This window comes from Neovison vison, chromosome 13, assembly GCF_020171115.1.
Source record: "Neovison vison isolate M4711 chromosome 13, ASM_NN_V1, whole genome shotgun sequence".
Classification (NCBI taxonomy): domain Eukaryota; kingdom Metazoa; phylum Chordata; class Mammalia; order Carnivora; family Mustelidae; genus Neogale; species Neogale vison.
In genome coordinates, this window is record NC_058103.1 from 614,986 (window position 1) to 633,169 (window position 18,184).

The 18,184-nt window shown below is 42.5% G+C and overlaps 1 gene segment (V, D, J or C); it reads left to right on the forward strand.

The window, feature by feature from the left end:
* Window positions 1–15,496: 15,496 nt before the first annotated feature.
* Window positions 15,497–15,979, forward strand: LOC122894050. The segment is given in 2 exon segments: window positions 15,497–15,577; window positions 15,663–15,979. Coding segments are annotated over 2 exon segments (384 nt in total).
* Window positions 15,980–18,184: the final 2,205 nt, after the last annotated feature.

Here is an 18,184-nt window from a genome sequence, read left to right on the forward strand (position 1 = left end):
ATAAACTCCAGTCCAACATCTTCTAAGTTTCATCACCCCAAATCCCCACATCTCATCATCTAAAACACATACAGGCAGCACTCTGAGTGGAAATCCATCCTGGGAAATTCTCCTCTTAACCTGAGGACCCACAATACTCAAAAATGCATTATATGTTTCCAAAATGTCTGGTTCAGCCAACAAGGAACATTAGTTGGAGACACTCCCATTGCACGGATCACATAGAGGGACTAAAGGAATTAACCGTTGTTTCTATGAACAACTGGGAAACAATTAGTTTCGGAGGCCTGAGATTCTCTGTAGTAGAGAACTCTACCCTTGGTCTATGGCTCTGCCTCGTGGGTCAATTTTCCTTTTTCAGTATCTGTGCCAATGAGAGTATATGCCTGCTTTCACTGGAATGCTCCCTGCTAAGAGAATCTGGGGAGCCATTGGCCACTTTTCACCTTGTGCTCTCTTCCCATTCAGCCCTAGGTGGGAATGACCATACCTCTCCAACTTTGTCAAAACTATGTGGGACTCTGTTGCATGAGGGATTCACTGTAAGTGGATAAGATCATGCCACAGCAACACTGCAAAACTGGTAATAATCACGTTTATTGAAGATTCAAATTTCCTAATTTTCAAAAATTTGTGGATCTTAGATTGTCCAGTGTGGATGTTCATATGTATCACTGGTACTATTCCAGAAATGTCCAGTGTCTGCATGTCATTTTACCTAGTGATAATAACAATATTATTGGAGGAATTCTCGAGGACTTGACAAGAAAGGGGACCATCTCCAGTGTAGGTGTGGGGTGAGATTGGGCGTGAACATGAAGCCAGCCAGCAACTCCTCAGGGCACCCTCCACAACACCTAAAGAGCTCCCCTATTCAGTCATGGGCTGATGAGGAGGGAGGGTTATACCTGTGGTCTATTGTGTCTCACAGGGCCAGCTGGGCATATCAAGGCCCCATATCCATAGACTATTGCTCAGGGAATGTAGACTCATTGCACATAGCTCAAGAACATGTCTGTATACATAGTCTATGAAAATGACTTGTGCATTGACACTGTATTACTGAACATTGTCCTCCCGCTCAGTCTGGGTGGCTTGGTGGGTTGGGCCCCTGCCTTTGGCTCTCGTCATGGTCTTGGGGGTCCTGGGATCAGGCCCTGCATTGGACTCTCTGCTCAGCTGGGGTCCTGCTTCCCCCTCTCTCTCGGCTTGCCTCTCTGCCTATGTGTGATATCTCTCCCTCTCTTCTCTCTCTCTCTATTTGTGTTAAATAAATAAATGAAATATTTATAAAAAATTTTTAATTTTTTTATTTATTATCAGCATAACAATATTAATTATTTTTGCAACACACCCAGTGCTCAAAGCAATCTGTGCCCTCCATAATACCCACAACCTGGTACCCCGACCTCCCAACCCCTATCCCTTCAAAACCCTCAGATTCTTTTTCAAAGTCCTTAGTCTCTCATGGTTCACCTCCCCTTCCAATTTGCCCCAACTCCCTTCTCCTCTCTAACTCCCCATGTCCTCCATGCTATTTGTTATGCTCCACAAATAAGTGAAACCATATTATAATTGACTCTCTCTGCTTGACTTATTTCACTCAGCACCATCTCTTAAAGTCCCGTCCATGTTGCTACAAAAGTTGGGTATTCATCCTTTCTGATGGAGGCATAATACTCCATAGTGTATATGGACTACATCTTCCTTATCCATTCGTCCGTTGAAGGGCATCCGGGTTCTTTCCACAGTTTGGTGACCATGGACATTGCTGCTATAAAAATAGGGGTACAGATGGACCTTCTTTTCACTACTTCTGTATCTTTGAGGTAAATACCCCGGAGTGCAATTACAGGGTGATAGGGAAGTTCTATTTTTAATTTCTTGAGTAATCTCCACCCTGTTCTGCAAAGAGGCTGCACCAACTTGCATTCCCACCAACAGTGGAAGAGGGTTCCCGCTTCTCCACATCCCCTCCAACACATGTTGTTTCCTGTCTTGCTAATTTTGGCCATTCTAACTGGGGAACCATCTTACACTGTTCTATTTTTAATTTCTTTTTTTTAAGATTTTATTTATCTATTTAACAGAGAGAAATCACAAGTAGACGGAGAGGCAGGCAGAGAGAGAGAGAAGGAAGCAGGCTCCCTGCTGACAGAGAGCCCAATGCGGGACTCAATCCCATGATCCTGAGATCATGACCCAAGCTGAAGGCAGTGGCTTAAACCACTGAGCCACCCAGGTGCCCCTCAATTTTTAATTTCTTGAGGAATCCCCACACAGTTCTACAAAGAGGCTGCACCAACTTGCATTACCACCAACAGTGTAAGAGGGTTCCCCTTTTCCACATCCCCTCCAACACATGTTGTTTCCTGTCTTGCTAATTTTGGCCATTCTAACTGGTATAAGGTGATATCTCAATGTGGTTTTAATTTGAATCTCCCTGATGGCTAGTGATGATGAACATTTTTTCATGTGTCTGATAGCCATTTATATGTCTTCATTGGAGACGTGTCTGTTCATATCTTCTGCCCATTTTTTGATAGGATTGTCTGTTTCATGTGTGTTGAGTTTGAGGAATTCATTATAGATCCTAGATATCAACCTTTTGTCTGTACTGTCATTTGCAAATATCTTCTCCCATTCCGTGGGTTGCCTCTTTGTTTTTTTGACTGTTTCCTTTGCTGTGCAGAAGCTTTTGATTTTGATGAAGTCCCAGAAGTTTATTTTCGCTTCTGTTTCCTTTGCCTTTGGAGACGTATCTTGAAAGAAGTTGCTGTGGCTGATATCAAAGAGATTACTGCCTATGTTCTCCTCTAAGATTCTGATGGATTCCTGTCTCACGTTGAGGTCTTTTATCCATTTTGAGTTGATCTTTGTGTACGGTGTAAGAGAATGGTCGAGTTTCATTCTTCTACATATAGCTGTCCAGTTTTCCCAGCACCATTTATTGAAGAGACTGTCTTTTTTCCACTGTATATTTTTTCCTGTTTTGTCAAAAATTAATTGACCATATACACTAAGAACGAAAATATGGAAAGGGAAATTAGAGAATCGATTCCATTTACTATAGCACCAAGAACCATAAGATACTTTGGAATAAACCTAACTAAAGAAGTAAAGGATCTGTACTTGAGGAACTATAGAACACTCATGAAAGAAATTGAAGAAGACACAAAAAGATGGAAGACCATTCCATGCTCTTGGATCGGAAGAATAAACATTGTTAAAATGTCTATACTGCCTAGAGCAATCTATACTTTTAATGCTATTCCGATCAAAATTCCACCGGCATTCTTCAAAGAGCTGGAGCAAATAATCCTAAAATTTGTATGGAATCAGAAGAGACCCCGAATCGCTAAGGAAATGTTGAAAAACAAAAATAAAACTGGCGGCATTACCTTACCTGATTTCAAGCTTTATTACAAAGCAGTGATCACCAAGACAGCATGGTACTGGCATAAAAACAGAAACATAGACCAGTGGAACAGAGTAGAGAGCCCTGATATAGACTCTCAATGTGGTTTTAATTTGAATCTCCCTGAAGGCTAATGATGACGAGCATTTTTTCATGTGTCTGATAGGCATTTGTATGTCTTGATGGGAGAAGTGTCTGTTCATATCTTCTGCCCATTTTTTGATGTGTTTGTCTGTTTCGTGTGGGTTGAGTTTGAGGAGTTCATTATAGATCCTGGATATCAACCTTTTGTCTGTACTGTCATTTGCAAATATCTTCTCCCATTCCGTGGGTTGCTTCTTTGTTTTCTTGACTGTTTCCTTGGCTGTGCAGAAACTTTTGATTTTGATGAAGTCCCAAAAGTTTATTTTCACTTTTGTTTCCTTTGCCTTTGGAGACGTATCTTGAAAGAAGTTGCTGTGGCGATATAGAAGAGATTACTGCCTATATTCTCCTCTAGGATTATGATGGATTCACATTGAAGTCTTTTATCCATTTTGAGTTGATCTTTGTGTACGGTGTAAGAGAAAGGTCGAGTTTCATTCTTCTACATATAGCTGTCCAGTTTTCCCAGCCCCATTTATTGAAGAGACTGTCTTTTTTCCACTGTATATTTTTTTCCTGTTTTGTTGAAGATTAATTGACCATAGAGTTGAGGGTCCATATCTCGGCTCTCTATTCTGTTCCACTGGTCTATGTGTCTGTTTTTATGCCAGTACCATGCTGTCTTGGTGATCACAGCTTTGTAGTAAAGCTTGAAATCATGTAACGTGATGTCCACAGCTTTATTTTTATTTTTCAACATTTCCTTAGTGATTCAGGGTCTCTTCTGATTCCATACAAATTTTTGGATTATTTGCTCCAGCTCTTTGAAGAATAACAGTGGAATTTTTATCGGAATGGCATTATGAGTATAGATTGCTCTAGGCAGTATAGTCATTTTAACAATGTTTATTCTTCTGATCCAAGAGCATGGAATGGTCTTTCATCTTTTTGTGTCTTCTTCAATTTCTTTCATGATTGTTCTGTAGTTCGTCAAGTACAGATCCTTTACCTCTTTGGTTAGGCTTATCCCAGGTATCTTATAGTTCTTGGTGCTATAGTAAATGGAACCGATTCTCTAATTTCCCTTTCTGTATTTTCATTATTAGTTTATAAGAAAGCCACTCATGATCTCGGGGGGACAAGATGGCGGGGTAGTAGGAAGAGGCGCCTTTTCAGCTGGTACCCCAAAGTGAGCTGATTACCTACCAAAGAACTCCGTTCACCCATGAAATCAGCCTGAGATCAGAATTATACACGTCTGGATCTCTACAGGGGCAGAAGACGCCAGTGAGCAGGTAAAGCGGTATGGGAACAGGAGACTGATATCAGAAGATAAACAGAAGGGTGAGGGAGCAACCAGTGGCCACCAGTAGGAAAGTAATACCCCAATACGAGCGAGAGTGCCCTGCGTCTGGGGACCAGCAGTAACTTGGAGACTGGTTGAAAGCACTCCAAAAGAGCAAAGAATCTTGGGGGCAAATTGTTGGAATCCAGGCGGGTAGGGATAGGGGCTTAAGTCCCCGGTCCCAGACGGCCTCGCTGGCGCTGAGGCAGAGAGAGTGTGGCGGAGAAACCAGCTCCTGGTCCCTAAGCCGACAGCGCGCCCCAGAGCGCGTGGGTTCTGGCTCCCGTGAGGGGATGGGAGCCGGGCGGTATGCAGAACGGGCGCTAGCCCTACCACAAAGCTCAAGATACGCGCGCACGTCCCTCAACCTCCCCTGAGTTACAGAGGCCCAGCCGGTCCTCTTTGACCCGCGCCATTGTTTCAAAGCCTAAGCCGTGCATGGGAAACTCTTCCCCTACAGAGGCGCGCAAAAGCCCAGCCTGGGGCTTATGGACCAGCGCCCCGTTCTCAATGCCCCAGACGCGCGCCCGACCCACAGCCTCCTCTGAAAAGAGGTGCGTGCAAGCCGGGCACTCCCAGCCCGGGCCGGCGGCAAAATCTCAGTGTGCGATTGCTGTTTGGAACCTCTCTGGCGGTCGGGAGCTCCCAGACAGCCGCCACTGCCTTGGCTTTGGGTACAAGCAAAAGATCCTGCGCCCCCAGGGTCTGCAACTTGGAACCTGTGCTGCCAGCGGCCAAGGGGGGAATTTATTCAGCTTCTGCACCCAGACTGAGGCTTCTCTCTGAGAGGGAGATCAGGGTGTGGTTTGATTTCTTCTAATACTACAAAAACCATCAAAGGCAGTCAAGGTGAGAGGGAAAAAAGTGAACAAGCAAAAAAACCGCCAGAGAACAAAACCTGAAAAAAACCAGTTTCCCCAGAGCCCACCCCCTTGAGGGGGCCGGGGGGACTCAACTCAGGAAACATCGTTGACTGACAACCCACGTGGCAGGCCCCTCCCCCAGAAAACAAACCAAGAAAGGAAAAAAAAAAAGGACTACAAGAGAACCACCACTACTTCATAGGAAAACTTGTATTGTTCACTCGTTTACACTATTCCGGTTCTTTTTTTTTTTTTACACATAGGTAATTTTGTTAACCTATTTACCATCAAAGCGAGCTGTACAGTATATCAAAATCCATAATACCTTTCTAACCTGAACTTTTTGATACATACACCTATGTTTTTCTTTTGCATTTTTATTTTTTGAATTCCTTTTTTTAAAATTTTAGTTTAGTTTAGTATATTCCTTTTTATTTTTATCCTCTAATATTCATATAGAGTTAACTTCAAAGTAATCCCCTTTCCCCAATCAATACTACCCCTATAGGTAAACCAATTTGTAATCCCCTTTATCTTAGGAAAGTTGAGTCCTTTAACAAAGATATCAAGATACATCCAGGAAGAATCAAAACAACCTTTCTCGCACACACTGAGAATTTATAAGAACTCTGCCATCTTCTTCCACCAGTGCTTCTGTGTTTCTTGTGTTTCTCCTAATACCATATAAATTTTACACTTGTGGTTCTTTTTGACGAGGTTCTTTCTTTATTTGCATATATATTTTTTTCTGTCTCTTCCCATATAATTCTATCAGTCTTTTTATCTCTTTTTGTTTGTCTACTTCATAAATCTTACCTTGGGGCCCATCTGGGCTGAACCTACTTTTTCATGTTCCCTTTCTTTCCTGTATCTATCTCTCTCTCTCTCTCTCTCTCTCTCTCTTTTTTCTTTTTCTTCTTTTCCTTTTTTTCTTTTTCTTTTTCTTTTCTTTTGTCTCTCATTAGGGAGGGGAATCCTGATTGCTCAGAAGTGTTCCAGGGTGCACCTTGACTGCACCAGAGTTGATACATCCAGCTACATCGGTTCAGTCCTCTCCCACCAAAATGACTAGGAGGAGGAATGCCCAACAGAAGAAGAATACAGAGGATGGACCTTCTGCAACAGATCTAACGGCTATCAACATAGACAATATGTCGGAAAGAAAATTCAGGCTAACAATTATCCAGGCAATAGCTAGGTTGGAGAAAGCCATGGATGACCAAACAGAATTGATTAGGGCCGAACTGAGAGCGACCAGACAGGATGTTCACAATGTTAGGGCGGAGCTTAAAGCTACCAGGGAGGAGGTCCACAATGCTCTCAATGAGTTCCAATCTAATCTAAACTCTCTCAAAGCTAGGGTAACTGAGACAGAAGATAGAATTAGTGATCTGGAAGACAAAAAGATAGAGAGAAAGGATGAAGAGGAAGCCTGGAACAAACAGCTTAGATCCCACGAAAGCAGAATCAGGGAAATAAATGATGCCATGAAGCGTTCCAACATCAGAATTATTGGAATCCCTGAAGGGGAGGAGAAAGAAAGAAATCTAGAAGATATCGTGGAACAAGTCCTTCATGAAAATTTTCCGAATCTCGTGAATGAAACCAGCGTTCATGTACTAGAGGCTGAACGGTCTCCACCCAAGATTATACATTCCAAAAAAACATCACGACACCTAATAGTCAAATTGAGAAATTATAATTGTAGGTATAATCTCTTGAAAGCCGCCAGGGCAAAGAGCCTCCTTACTTACAGAGGGAAGCCCATCAGAATAACGTCAGACCTGTCCACAGAGACCTGGCAAGCCAGAAGAGGCTGGCAAGATATATTCAGGGCACTAAATGAGAAGAACATGCAGCCAAGAATACTTTATCCAGCAAGACTGACATTCAAAATGGATGGAGAGATAAAGAGTTTCCAAGACCGGCAAGGCTTAAAAGACTATGCAACCACCAAGGCGACACTGCAGGAAATATTAAGGGGGATTCTATAAAAGAGGAAAAATCCCAAGAATAGCACTGAACAGAAATATAGAGACAGTCTACAGAAAGAAAGACTTCAAAGGTAACTCGATGTCAATAAAAACGTATCTATCAATAATCACTCTCAATGTGAATGGCCTAAATGCACCCATAAAACGGCACAGGGTTGCAGATTGGATAAAACGACAGGACCCATCCATATGCTGTCTACAAGAGACCCATTTTGAACCTAAAGATACACGCAGACTGAAAGTGAAGGGGTGGAGAAGCATCTTTCATGCCAATGGGCCTCAAAAGAAGGCTGGGGTAGCGATTCTCATATCAGATAAATTCGACTTCAAATTAAAGACTGTACTCAGAGATACAGAAGGACACTACATAATCCTTAAAGGGACTATCCACCAAGATGATCTAACAATTGTAAATATCTATGATCCCAATATGGTAGCAGCCAATTACTTAAGAAAACTGTTAATCAAGATAAAGAGTCATATTGATATGAATACACTAATCGTAGGAGATCTTAACACGCCTCTTTCAGAATTAGACAGATCATCAAAGCAGAATTCAATAAAGAAACAAGAGCATTGAATGACACATTGGACCAGATGGACCTCATAGATACATACAGAACATTCCACCCTAAAACAGTAGAATACTCATTCTTCTCAAGTGCACAAGGAACCTTCTCCAGAATAGACCACATACTGGGTCACAAATCAGGACTCAACGGATACCAAAAGACTGAGATTATACCCTGCATATTCTCAGATCAGAATGCTTTGAAACTGGAGCTCAATCACAAGGAAAAGTTCCGAAGGAACTCAAACATCTGGAAGCTAAAGACCACCTTGCTTAAGAATGCTTGGATCAACCAGGAGATCAAAGGTGAACTGAAACAATTCATGGAAACCAATGAGAATGAAGACACTTCGGTCCAAAACCTATGGGATACAGCAAAGGCGGTCCTAAGGGGAAAATATATAGCCATCCAAGCCTCACTCAAAAAAATTGAAAAACCATATTCTCTACAGTGCAGTTAAAGAAGCAAAAACTTGAATTTGAAACCTAAAAATCCCAAGTAATTCATGGGTCTGCAATTTACCCCAAAGATACAGATGTCGTGAAAAGAAGGGCCATCTGTACCCCAATGTTTATAGCAGCAATGGCCATGGTCGCCAAACTGTGGAAAGAACCAAGATGCCCTTCAAAGGATGAATGGATCAGGAAGATGTGGTCCATATACACTATGGAGTATTATGCCTCCATCAGAAAGGATGAATACACTTTGCTTTGCAGAAGCTTTTGATTTTGATGAAGTCCCAGAAGATTATTTTCACTTTTGTTTCCTTTGCCTTTGGAGTCGTATCTTGAAAGAAGTCAAAAAAACAAAGAGGCAACCCACGGAATGGGAGAAGATATTTGCAAATGACAGTACAGACAAAAGGTTAATATCCAGGATCTATAATGAACTCCTCAAACTCAACCCACACGAAACAGACAAACACATCAAAAAATGGGCAGAAGATATGAACAGACACTTCTCCAATCAAGAAATACAAATGGCTATCAGGCACATGAAAAAATGCTCATCATCATTAGCCCTCAGGGAGATTCAAATTAAAACCACATTGAGATATCACCTTACACCAGTTAGAATGGCCAAAATTAACAAAACAGGAAACAACATGTGTTGGAGAGGATGTGGAGAAAGGGGAACCCTCTTCCACTGTTGGTGGGAATGCAAGTTGGTGCAGCCTCTTTGGAGAACAGTGTGGAGATTCCTCAAGAAATTAAAAATAGAGCTTCCCTACGACCCTGCAATTGCACTCCTGGGTATTTACCCCAAAGATACAGATGTCGTGAAAAGAAGGGCCATCTGTACCCCAATGTTTATAGCAGCAATGGCCACAGTCGCCAAACTATGGAAAGAACCAAGATGCCCTTCAACGGATGAATGGATAAGGAAGATGTGGTCCATATACACTATGGAGTATTATGCCTCCATCAGAAAGGACGAATATCCAACTTTTGTAGCAACATGGACGGGACTGGAAGAGATTATGCTGAGTGAAATCAGTCAAGCAGAGAGAGCCAATTATCATATGGTTTCACTCATTTGTGGAGCATAACCAATAGCATGGAGGACAAGGGGCGTTAGAGAGGAGTAGGGAATTTGGGTAAATTGGAAGGGGAGGTGAACCATGAGAGACTATGGACTCTGAAAAACAGTCTGAGGGGTTTGAAGTGGCGGGTGGGTGGGAGGTTGGGGTACCAGGTGGTGGGTATTATAGAGGGCAGAGCTTGCATGGAGCACTGGGTGTGGTGAAAAAATAATGAATATTGTTTTTCTGAAAATAAATAAATTGGGGAAAAAAAAAGAAATACAAATGGCTATCAGACACATGAAAAAATGCTCATCATTATTAGCCCTCAGGGAGATTCAAATTAAAACCACATTGAGATATCACCTTACACCAGTTAGAATGGCCAAAATTAACAAAACAGGAAACAACATGTGTTGGAGAGGATGTGGAGAAAGGGGAACCCTCTTACACTGTTGGTGGGAATGCAGGTTGGTGCAGCCTCTTTGGAGAACAGTGTGGAGATTCCTCAAGAAATTAAAAATAGAGCTTCCCTACGACCCTGCAACTGCACTCCTGGGTATTTACCCAAAGATACAGATGTCGTGAAAAGAAGGGCCATCTGTACCCCAATGTTTATAGCAGCAATGGCCACAGTCGCCAAACTATGGAAAGAACCAAGATGCCCTTCAACGGATGAATGGATAAGGGAGATGTGGTCCATATACACTATGGAGTATTATGCCTCCATCAGAAAGGATGAATACCCAACTTTTGTAGCAACATGGACGGGACTGGAGGAGATTATGCTGAGTGAAATAAGTCAAGCAGAGAGTCAATTATCATATGGTTTCACTTATTTGTGGAGCAAAACAAATAGCATGGAGGACAAGGGGAGTTAGAGAGGAGAAGGGAGTTGGGGTAAATTGGAAGGGGTGGTGAATCATGAGAACTATGGACTCTGAAAAACAACTGAGGGGTTTGAAGTGGCGGGGGTTGGGAGGTGGGGTAACAGGTGGTGGGTATTATAGAGGGCACAGATTGCATGGAGCACTGGGTGTGGTGAAAAAATAATGAATCATGTTTTTCTGAAAATAAATAAATTAATTTAATTTTTAAAAAATACCCCCAGGACATCTACCCAAACTGGGTCCTTGTCCTTCTTTGTACAGTTTATCCTCTGGCTCATTAACCAAGTGGGTGGACACTGGTGATCAGGAACTGTCCTTCTGGAGGCACCGCTCCATCTCTTCGGTGGAAAGGCAGCCCACCTGATGGGATACGCTCTCTGATTTCCCCCAAAGAAACAGGCAGGATGACCTGAAAGTTGACAACCAGAGACAAAAACCCATCGCAGTACTGCTGGGTCCTGTTCTGGAGTCTATGAGAGCAGCCTTGGGGGATGCGTCTGAAATGTGTTTCTGGGCTTCCACACAGGAAACCCACATGAATCATCAGATCTGGCTGGTACAGTGTGGATCCTTGCCCATCTGTTGCTCTTCCTCAATTATCCCACAGACAGTCACCATGTCCTCTCTCTGCCCCATTGTAACTTCTCCCTCAACCTGTCCTGGCCCCTGAGCCCCATGGGGCTGGAGTCCTGTCACTCTTTCCTGATCCCCAACAGGTGCCAGTTGCAGAGTGAGGCTCAATAACGAATGTCTACCATGATGTCAGAACCCTAAAGTGGGGTTAACCTGGGAACTCTGGCCCAAAATATGATTCAGAAGAAAAATAATGAACCAACCACTGATAAGACAACATTGACATTTCCTCTCATGTCCCTGCTTTTGACTCACTTTGAGCTGGATTCCATATAGAATTCAAAAATAACTTCTGATTTTTCTAGGTCTCTTTGCTTTTTCCTGTTGTTATTATTATAGAAGATCCCTATCATAGAGGGATAAGGTGTGGGTATAGAAAGGTGTTTGTAGTTTATGGTTGGTCTTTCTATTCCTGACCTGAGACCCTTGATGTCATCCTCACAAGAAATTTCAGGTTACACCTCACTGGGTTGACACAGGAAGGCCTGAGGGGAGGGGAGAGGAGGGCGTACTTCCCTTACCCCACGCAAAATCTAGAATGAACTGGATGTTGGCATATAACTTCCTCCAGTTCTTGAATTATCTGGCAAGTTTCTTAAGAGGATCTTTCCCCACCTCGGAAGCACAGCAAATGTTCATCCTTTCATTCCTGGGGGAATGAGGTGGGGCTTCTAGACTTAAAACACAAACTTGTAGGAAACCCTAAGGTTGTCACCAATTCCACAGGAGCTTCAACTCAGACATCTCCACACTGAACCTTCGTCAATTCACCATCTGCCTTTCAATTTTCCTATTTTCTTGTGGGTCCTATAGATATTTCTCTACTTTCCTGTGGGTCCTGTGGATATATCTTCAGGTGGCTTTTGCCTTAGTAAGTTGTGATTCCTTGCATATACCCATTTGTAAACTCAATTTTTGGGTCACAGTTTTCCCTGAACTATGATCTGAATATATGTGTCCCCTGCACATTCAAGTGTTCTAATGTAATGTCCAATGAGATGGCAAAGGAATAAGGGCTCTGGGAGAATGTTTGGTTAAGAATGGAATCAGAGCTGTTATGATCCCACAGGATCCTCAAAACCTTCCATTTACCATATGAAGACACAGTTTAAACACATGCCCAATGATCCCGATGGAGGCACTCACTACACAATGAATATGCCAATACATTGATCTTGCACTTGGAAGGCTCCAGAAATGTGAGAAATTTAATTCTAAGCTACCTGATTTATACTCTATGTTATACCATCCTGAGAAGTGTGGAGATGCTCTAACAAGGACCTAAATCATGGAAGCCATTTGGATCTGAATAATGGGTAAGGGCTAGCAGGCTTCTGTGATGTGTGCAGAAGCAGCCTACATTGACAGGAAGGGGTCATAAAGGGTGATTCATGGGAGACCCCAGAAGGAAAAAAGACACCTACAATGAAAGCCCCAATCTTCCTAGAGCGTATCTAAATGCTTAAGGACTGTATGTGGTAAGACATAAACATTATGGGCCATTCTGATGTTGTCATAGACAAGATGAGGAATGTGCCTTGGGGAAACAGAGGGGAGGTGACCTATGCTGTAGACTGGTAGAGAGCATGCATGCATTGAGATCTTAAAGGAAGAATTAGGGAGAGGTGCAACTTGGTAAGAGGCTGAGGGAATTTCTGAGCAAAGGCTTAAAGCATCAGAAGGCTTCTCTGGAATTCTTATGATAAAGTGTGGTATGAACAAATGATATGAAGACATAATCATTAATCAGTATGAAGCAGAACTGAAATTTTTGGAAAATCCTCAGCCTGTTCCTACTGGAAGGAATGAGAGATCTTGTTCCAGAGAAATCAGGAAGGATGTGGAAATACTTGATGAGGGGGTGGTTATGGGTTGACCATCTCAGCATAACCCTGGAGCTCCTCGTCAAGACCCTGAGAACAATATGAGCCTCTAAAGAGAAGCCTGGACCTACTCTCCACAACATTTTGGAGATGAATGGGACTAACCCCCTCCAGCACAGGCTGAACAAGGTGGCCTGGATGTGCTGCATGACTTGACCTTGAACTTCAATCTTTCATAACTCTGATGGAATTCATTTCCACAGTTTATACACTACCCAGGCAGTGGTATTTGTCACAGCCACCAGATCAGACAAAGATATCCTAACACAACATCTCTGGTGGGTCTGAGAAGAGCTGGTGACTTCCAGTTGTTCAGCTTACGGTCAAACTACAGACGTCCAGGCTTTGACAGGTCTGACCAGAAACAAGATTCCTCATGTCACACACGAATAATAGGGATTTGGTTTGTTGTTACATATTTAGTACTTGTTACTTTGCTTCTTCAAATGAAAAGTTTTTTCATTTTAATTTAAATTCACTTAATTAACACATAGTGTATCATTAGTTTTGGAGTAAAGTTCAGTTACTCTTCGGTTGCATATAACACCCAGTGCTCATTACATCGCATATCCTGCTCAATGTCCATCACCCACTTACCCCAGACACCAGCCCCTCCCCTCTAGCAATCCTCAGTTTGTTTCCTAGATTTAAGAGTTTCTCATGGTTTGTCTCATTCTCTGATTTCGTCTTATTTTATTTTTCCCTCTCTTCCCCCATGATCGTGTTTTATTTCTTAAGTTCCGCATATGAGTGAAATTGTATGATAATTTTCTCTCCCTGGTCGACTTATTTCACCCTTGCATAATACTTTCTAGTTCCATCAATGTCTTTGCAAATTTTTTTATGGAGAAATACATTCCATTGTATATCCATGTATATCTTCTTTATCCATGAAAATAATGATACAGGGTATGGTGGAACCTTGTTCATGGCTTCCAAGGAAGTGGTTTAGTCATTTACCATTAAATGAGACATCTTTCATTAATTAAATCATTTTTAGTTTGATGATCATGACTTTTTATCTTAAATACGGAGATGACTTCTTGATGTTAACATTTGAACACATTACGATTAGAAGAGACTCTGTAGGAATATGTAATTTTTACACACGTGCTTATGTTAGGTTTACCAGCATTTCATTACAATATGTGCATTTGGGTCTATCAGACACATCATCCCGGTGACCTGGCTCAGGTTCAGGTGTTTGTCTACCCAGACCCCACGTCTCCACCTGAGAAGGTAGGTGCACAGGGCATCACAGACACTGGTCCACAGGGACTGACACATCAGGTTTGCCATCCCTGGTCCCCTGGTTCCATATCAGCACTCATTTCTGCTCCTAAGGAAATTGCCTTACCCAGTAGCCTCCACAGCTCTGTACTCGGGCTCATTCTCAGTGGAAAGAGCCCGGGTAACACAGAGTTGGGGATGTGGTAAGGGTGTATATCCTCAAAGAGATGTTCAGATGTGGGACCTTAGCATCCCAGGAATATGTTTCCCCTCTGATGTGTCTTCTCTCTGAATGAGCCATTTCCTGATATGAAATATTCTGCTTTGTGAATATGCAAATGAGCCAAGTCATACTCTCTCTTTTTTTTTATTTTCATGGGTTTTTTTCCCCCAATTTATTTATTTTCAGAAAAACATTATTCATTATTTTTTCACCACACCCAGTGCTCCATGCAAGCTGTGCCCTCTATAATACCCACCACCTGGTACCCCAACCTCCCACCCCCCTGCCACTTCAAACCCCTCAGAATGTTTTTCAGAGTCCATAGTCTCTCATGGTTCACCTCCCCTTCCAATTTACCCAAATTCCCTACTCCTCTCTAACGCCCCTTGTCCTCCATGCTATTGGTTATGCTCCACAAATGAGTGAAACCATATGATAATTGACTCTCTCTGCTTGACTGATTTCACTCAGCATAATCTCTTCCAGTCCCGTCCATGTTGCTACAAAAGTTGGATATTCATCCTTTCTGATGGAGGCATAATACTCCATAGTGTATATGGACCACATCTTCCTTATCCATTCATCCGTTGAAGGGCATCTTGGTTCTTTCCATAGTTTGGCGACTGTGGCCATTGCTGCTATAAACATTGGGGTACAGATGGCCCTTCTTTTCACAACATCTGTATCTTTGGGGTAAATACCCAGGAGTGCAATTGCAGGGTCGTAGGGAAGCTCTATTTTTAATTTCTTGAGGAATCTCCACACTGTTCTCAAGTCATACTCTCTTAAATACACACATGTTTGGGTCCTGAGAACATCACCCAACAGCTGCACACAATCCTTTGTAGATACCATGAGAGCACAGCACCTCACCATGAACTGGAGCTGGAGAATCCTCTTCCTGGTGGTGTTGGCTACAGGTAAGGGATTCCCCCAGTCCTTTGGCAGAGGAGGGGAACAGGGCCAGTCAGCATGACTTCATCCCCTCCTATTCCCTCTCCACAGGTGTCCACTCCCAGGTGCAGCTGGTGCAGTCTGAGGCTGAGGTGAGGAAGCCCGGGGAATTTGTGAAGGTCTCCTGCAAGGCATCTGGGTACACCTTCACCAGCTATGCAATGAACTGGGTGCGACAGGCACCAGGAAAGAGCCTGCAGTACATGGGATGGATCAACACGAACACTGGGAATCCAACATATGCCCAGGGCTTCTCCGGTCGATTTGTTTTCTCCATGGACACCTCTGTCAGCACAGCCTATCTACAGATCAACAGCCTGAACTCTGAGGACACGGCCATGTATTACTGTGCAAGAGACACGATGTGAGAACCCACATCCTGCCTGTGTCAGAAACCTGTAGAAGGCTCATCTGTGCTGGACTGAGGAGGTGACAGGGACAACAAAGCTAAAGACACTCTATGACCTAGGGCCATATTATTTTTTATTGTTATGTTATTTTAGTCACCGTATAGTACGTCATTAGTTGTTTTTTTTCCAATTTATTTATTTTCAGAAAAACATTATTCATTATTTTTTCACCACGTCATTAGTTTTTGATGTAGTGTTCCATGATTCATTGTTTGCATATAACACCCAGGGCTCCATGCAGCATGTGCCCTCCTTAATACCAATCCCAGGCTAACCCAACCCCCACCATCCTCCTCTCTAAAACCCTCACTTTAAATTTTTTTAAAGATTTTATGTATTTATTTGACAGAGAGAGATCACAAGTAGATGGAGAGGCAGGCAGAGAGAGAGAGGGAAGCAGGCTCCCTGCTGAACAGAGAGCCCAATGCGGGACTCGATCCCAGGACCCTGAGATCATGACCTGAGCCAAAGGCAGCGGCCTAACCCACTGAGCCACCCAGCCTCCCCAAACCCTCACTTTATTTCTCAGTATCCATAGTGTCTCGTGGTTCATTTCACCCTCTGATTCCCACAACTTCATTTTCCCCCTCCTCCTTCTAATGTCCTCCATGCTATTCCTTATCTTCCACAAATAAGGGAAACCTATGATAATAGTCTTTCTTTACTTAACTTATTTCACCCAGTATAATTTCCTCCAGTCCCATCCATGCTGTTACAAAAGTTGGGTATTCATCCTTTGTGATGGAGGAGTAATATTCTGTTGTAGATATGAACTGCATCTTCCTTATCCATTCCTCTGTTGAAGGACATTTCAACTCTTTCCACAGTTTGGCAATTGTGAACATTGCTGCAATGAACACTGGGGTTCATGTGGCCCTTCTTTTCACTAATTTGTATCTTTGGGGTAAATACCCAGTAGTGCAATTGCTGGGTCATACAATAATTCCGATTTCATCTTTTTTAGGACCTCCAACTTTTTTCCAATGTGGCTGTATCAACTTGCTTTCCCCAAGAGTGTAAGAGGCTTCTCCTCACTCCACAACTCTCCAACATTTGTTGTTTCTTGGCTTCTCTTTTTTTTTATTTTATTTCATTGTTTTCAGTGCTCCAAGATTCATTGTATATGCATTGTTACTTGTGCCATTCTAACACGTGTAAGGTAGTATCTCAGTGTGGTATTCTTGTTGTTGTTGTTACTGGTATGTATTTTATTTTTTTATTAATTTCTTTTCAGCGTAACAGAATTCATTGTTTATGCACCACACCCAGGGCTCCATGCCATATGTACCCTCCATAATGCCCAACACCTGGCTCCCCCAACCTCACACCCCACATCCCGTCAAAACCCTCAGATTGTTTTTCAGAGTCCATAGTCTCTGTGGACTCATGTCACACATGATGCGGGATTCATCTCCCCTTCCAATTTTGATTTGAATTTCCCTGAAGGCTAATGATGATGAACACTTTTTCAAGTGCCTCTTGGTTATTCGTATGTCTCCTTTGAAGAAGTGTCTGTTCATGTCTTCTGCCCATTTTTTGAGGTGATTATCTGTTTTTTTTTTTTTAGTGTTGAGTTTGAGTTCTTTCTATATCTTGGATATTAGCCCTTTGTCTAATATCTGCAAATATCTTCTCCCATTTGTGCATTGTCTCTTTGTTTTGTTGACTGTTTCCTTTGCTGTGCAGAAGCTTTTGATCTTGATGAAGTCACAAAACATCATTTTTGCTTTTGCCCCTTTGCCTTTGGAAACATGTCTTGAAAGAATTAGCTTGGCCAATGTCGGAGTGGTTACTGTCTATGTTCTCCTCTAGGATTTGGATGATTCCTATCTCGTATTGAGGTCTTTCATCCATCTGAGATTATTCCCTGCATATTATCAGATCACAATGCTTTGAAACTGGAGCTCAATCACAAGGAAAAGTTCCGAAGGAACTCAAACACCTGGAAGCTAAAGACCACCTTGCTTAAGAATGCTTGGATCAACCAGGAGATCAAAGAAGAACTGAAACAATTCATGGAAACCAATGAGAATGAAGACACTTCGGTCCAAAACCTATGGGATACAGCAAAGGCGGTCCTAAGGGGAAAATATATAGCCATCCAAGCCTTGCTCAAAAAAATTGAAAAATCCAGAACTCATCCATCTTGAGTTTATATTTGTG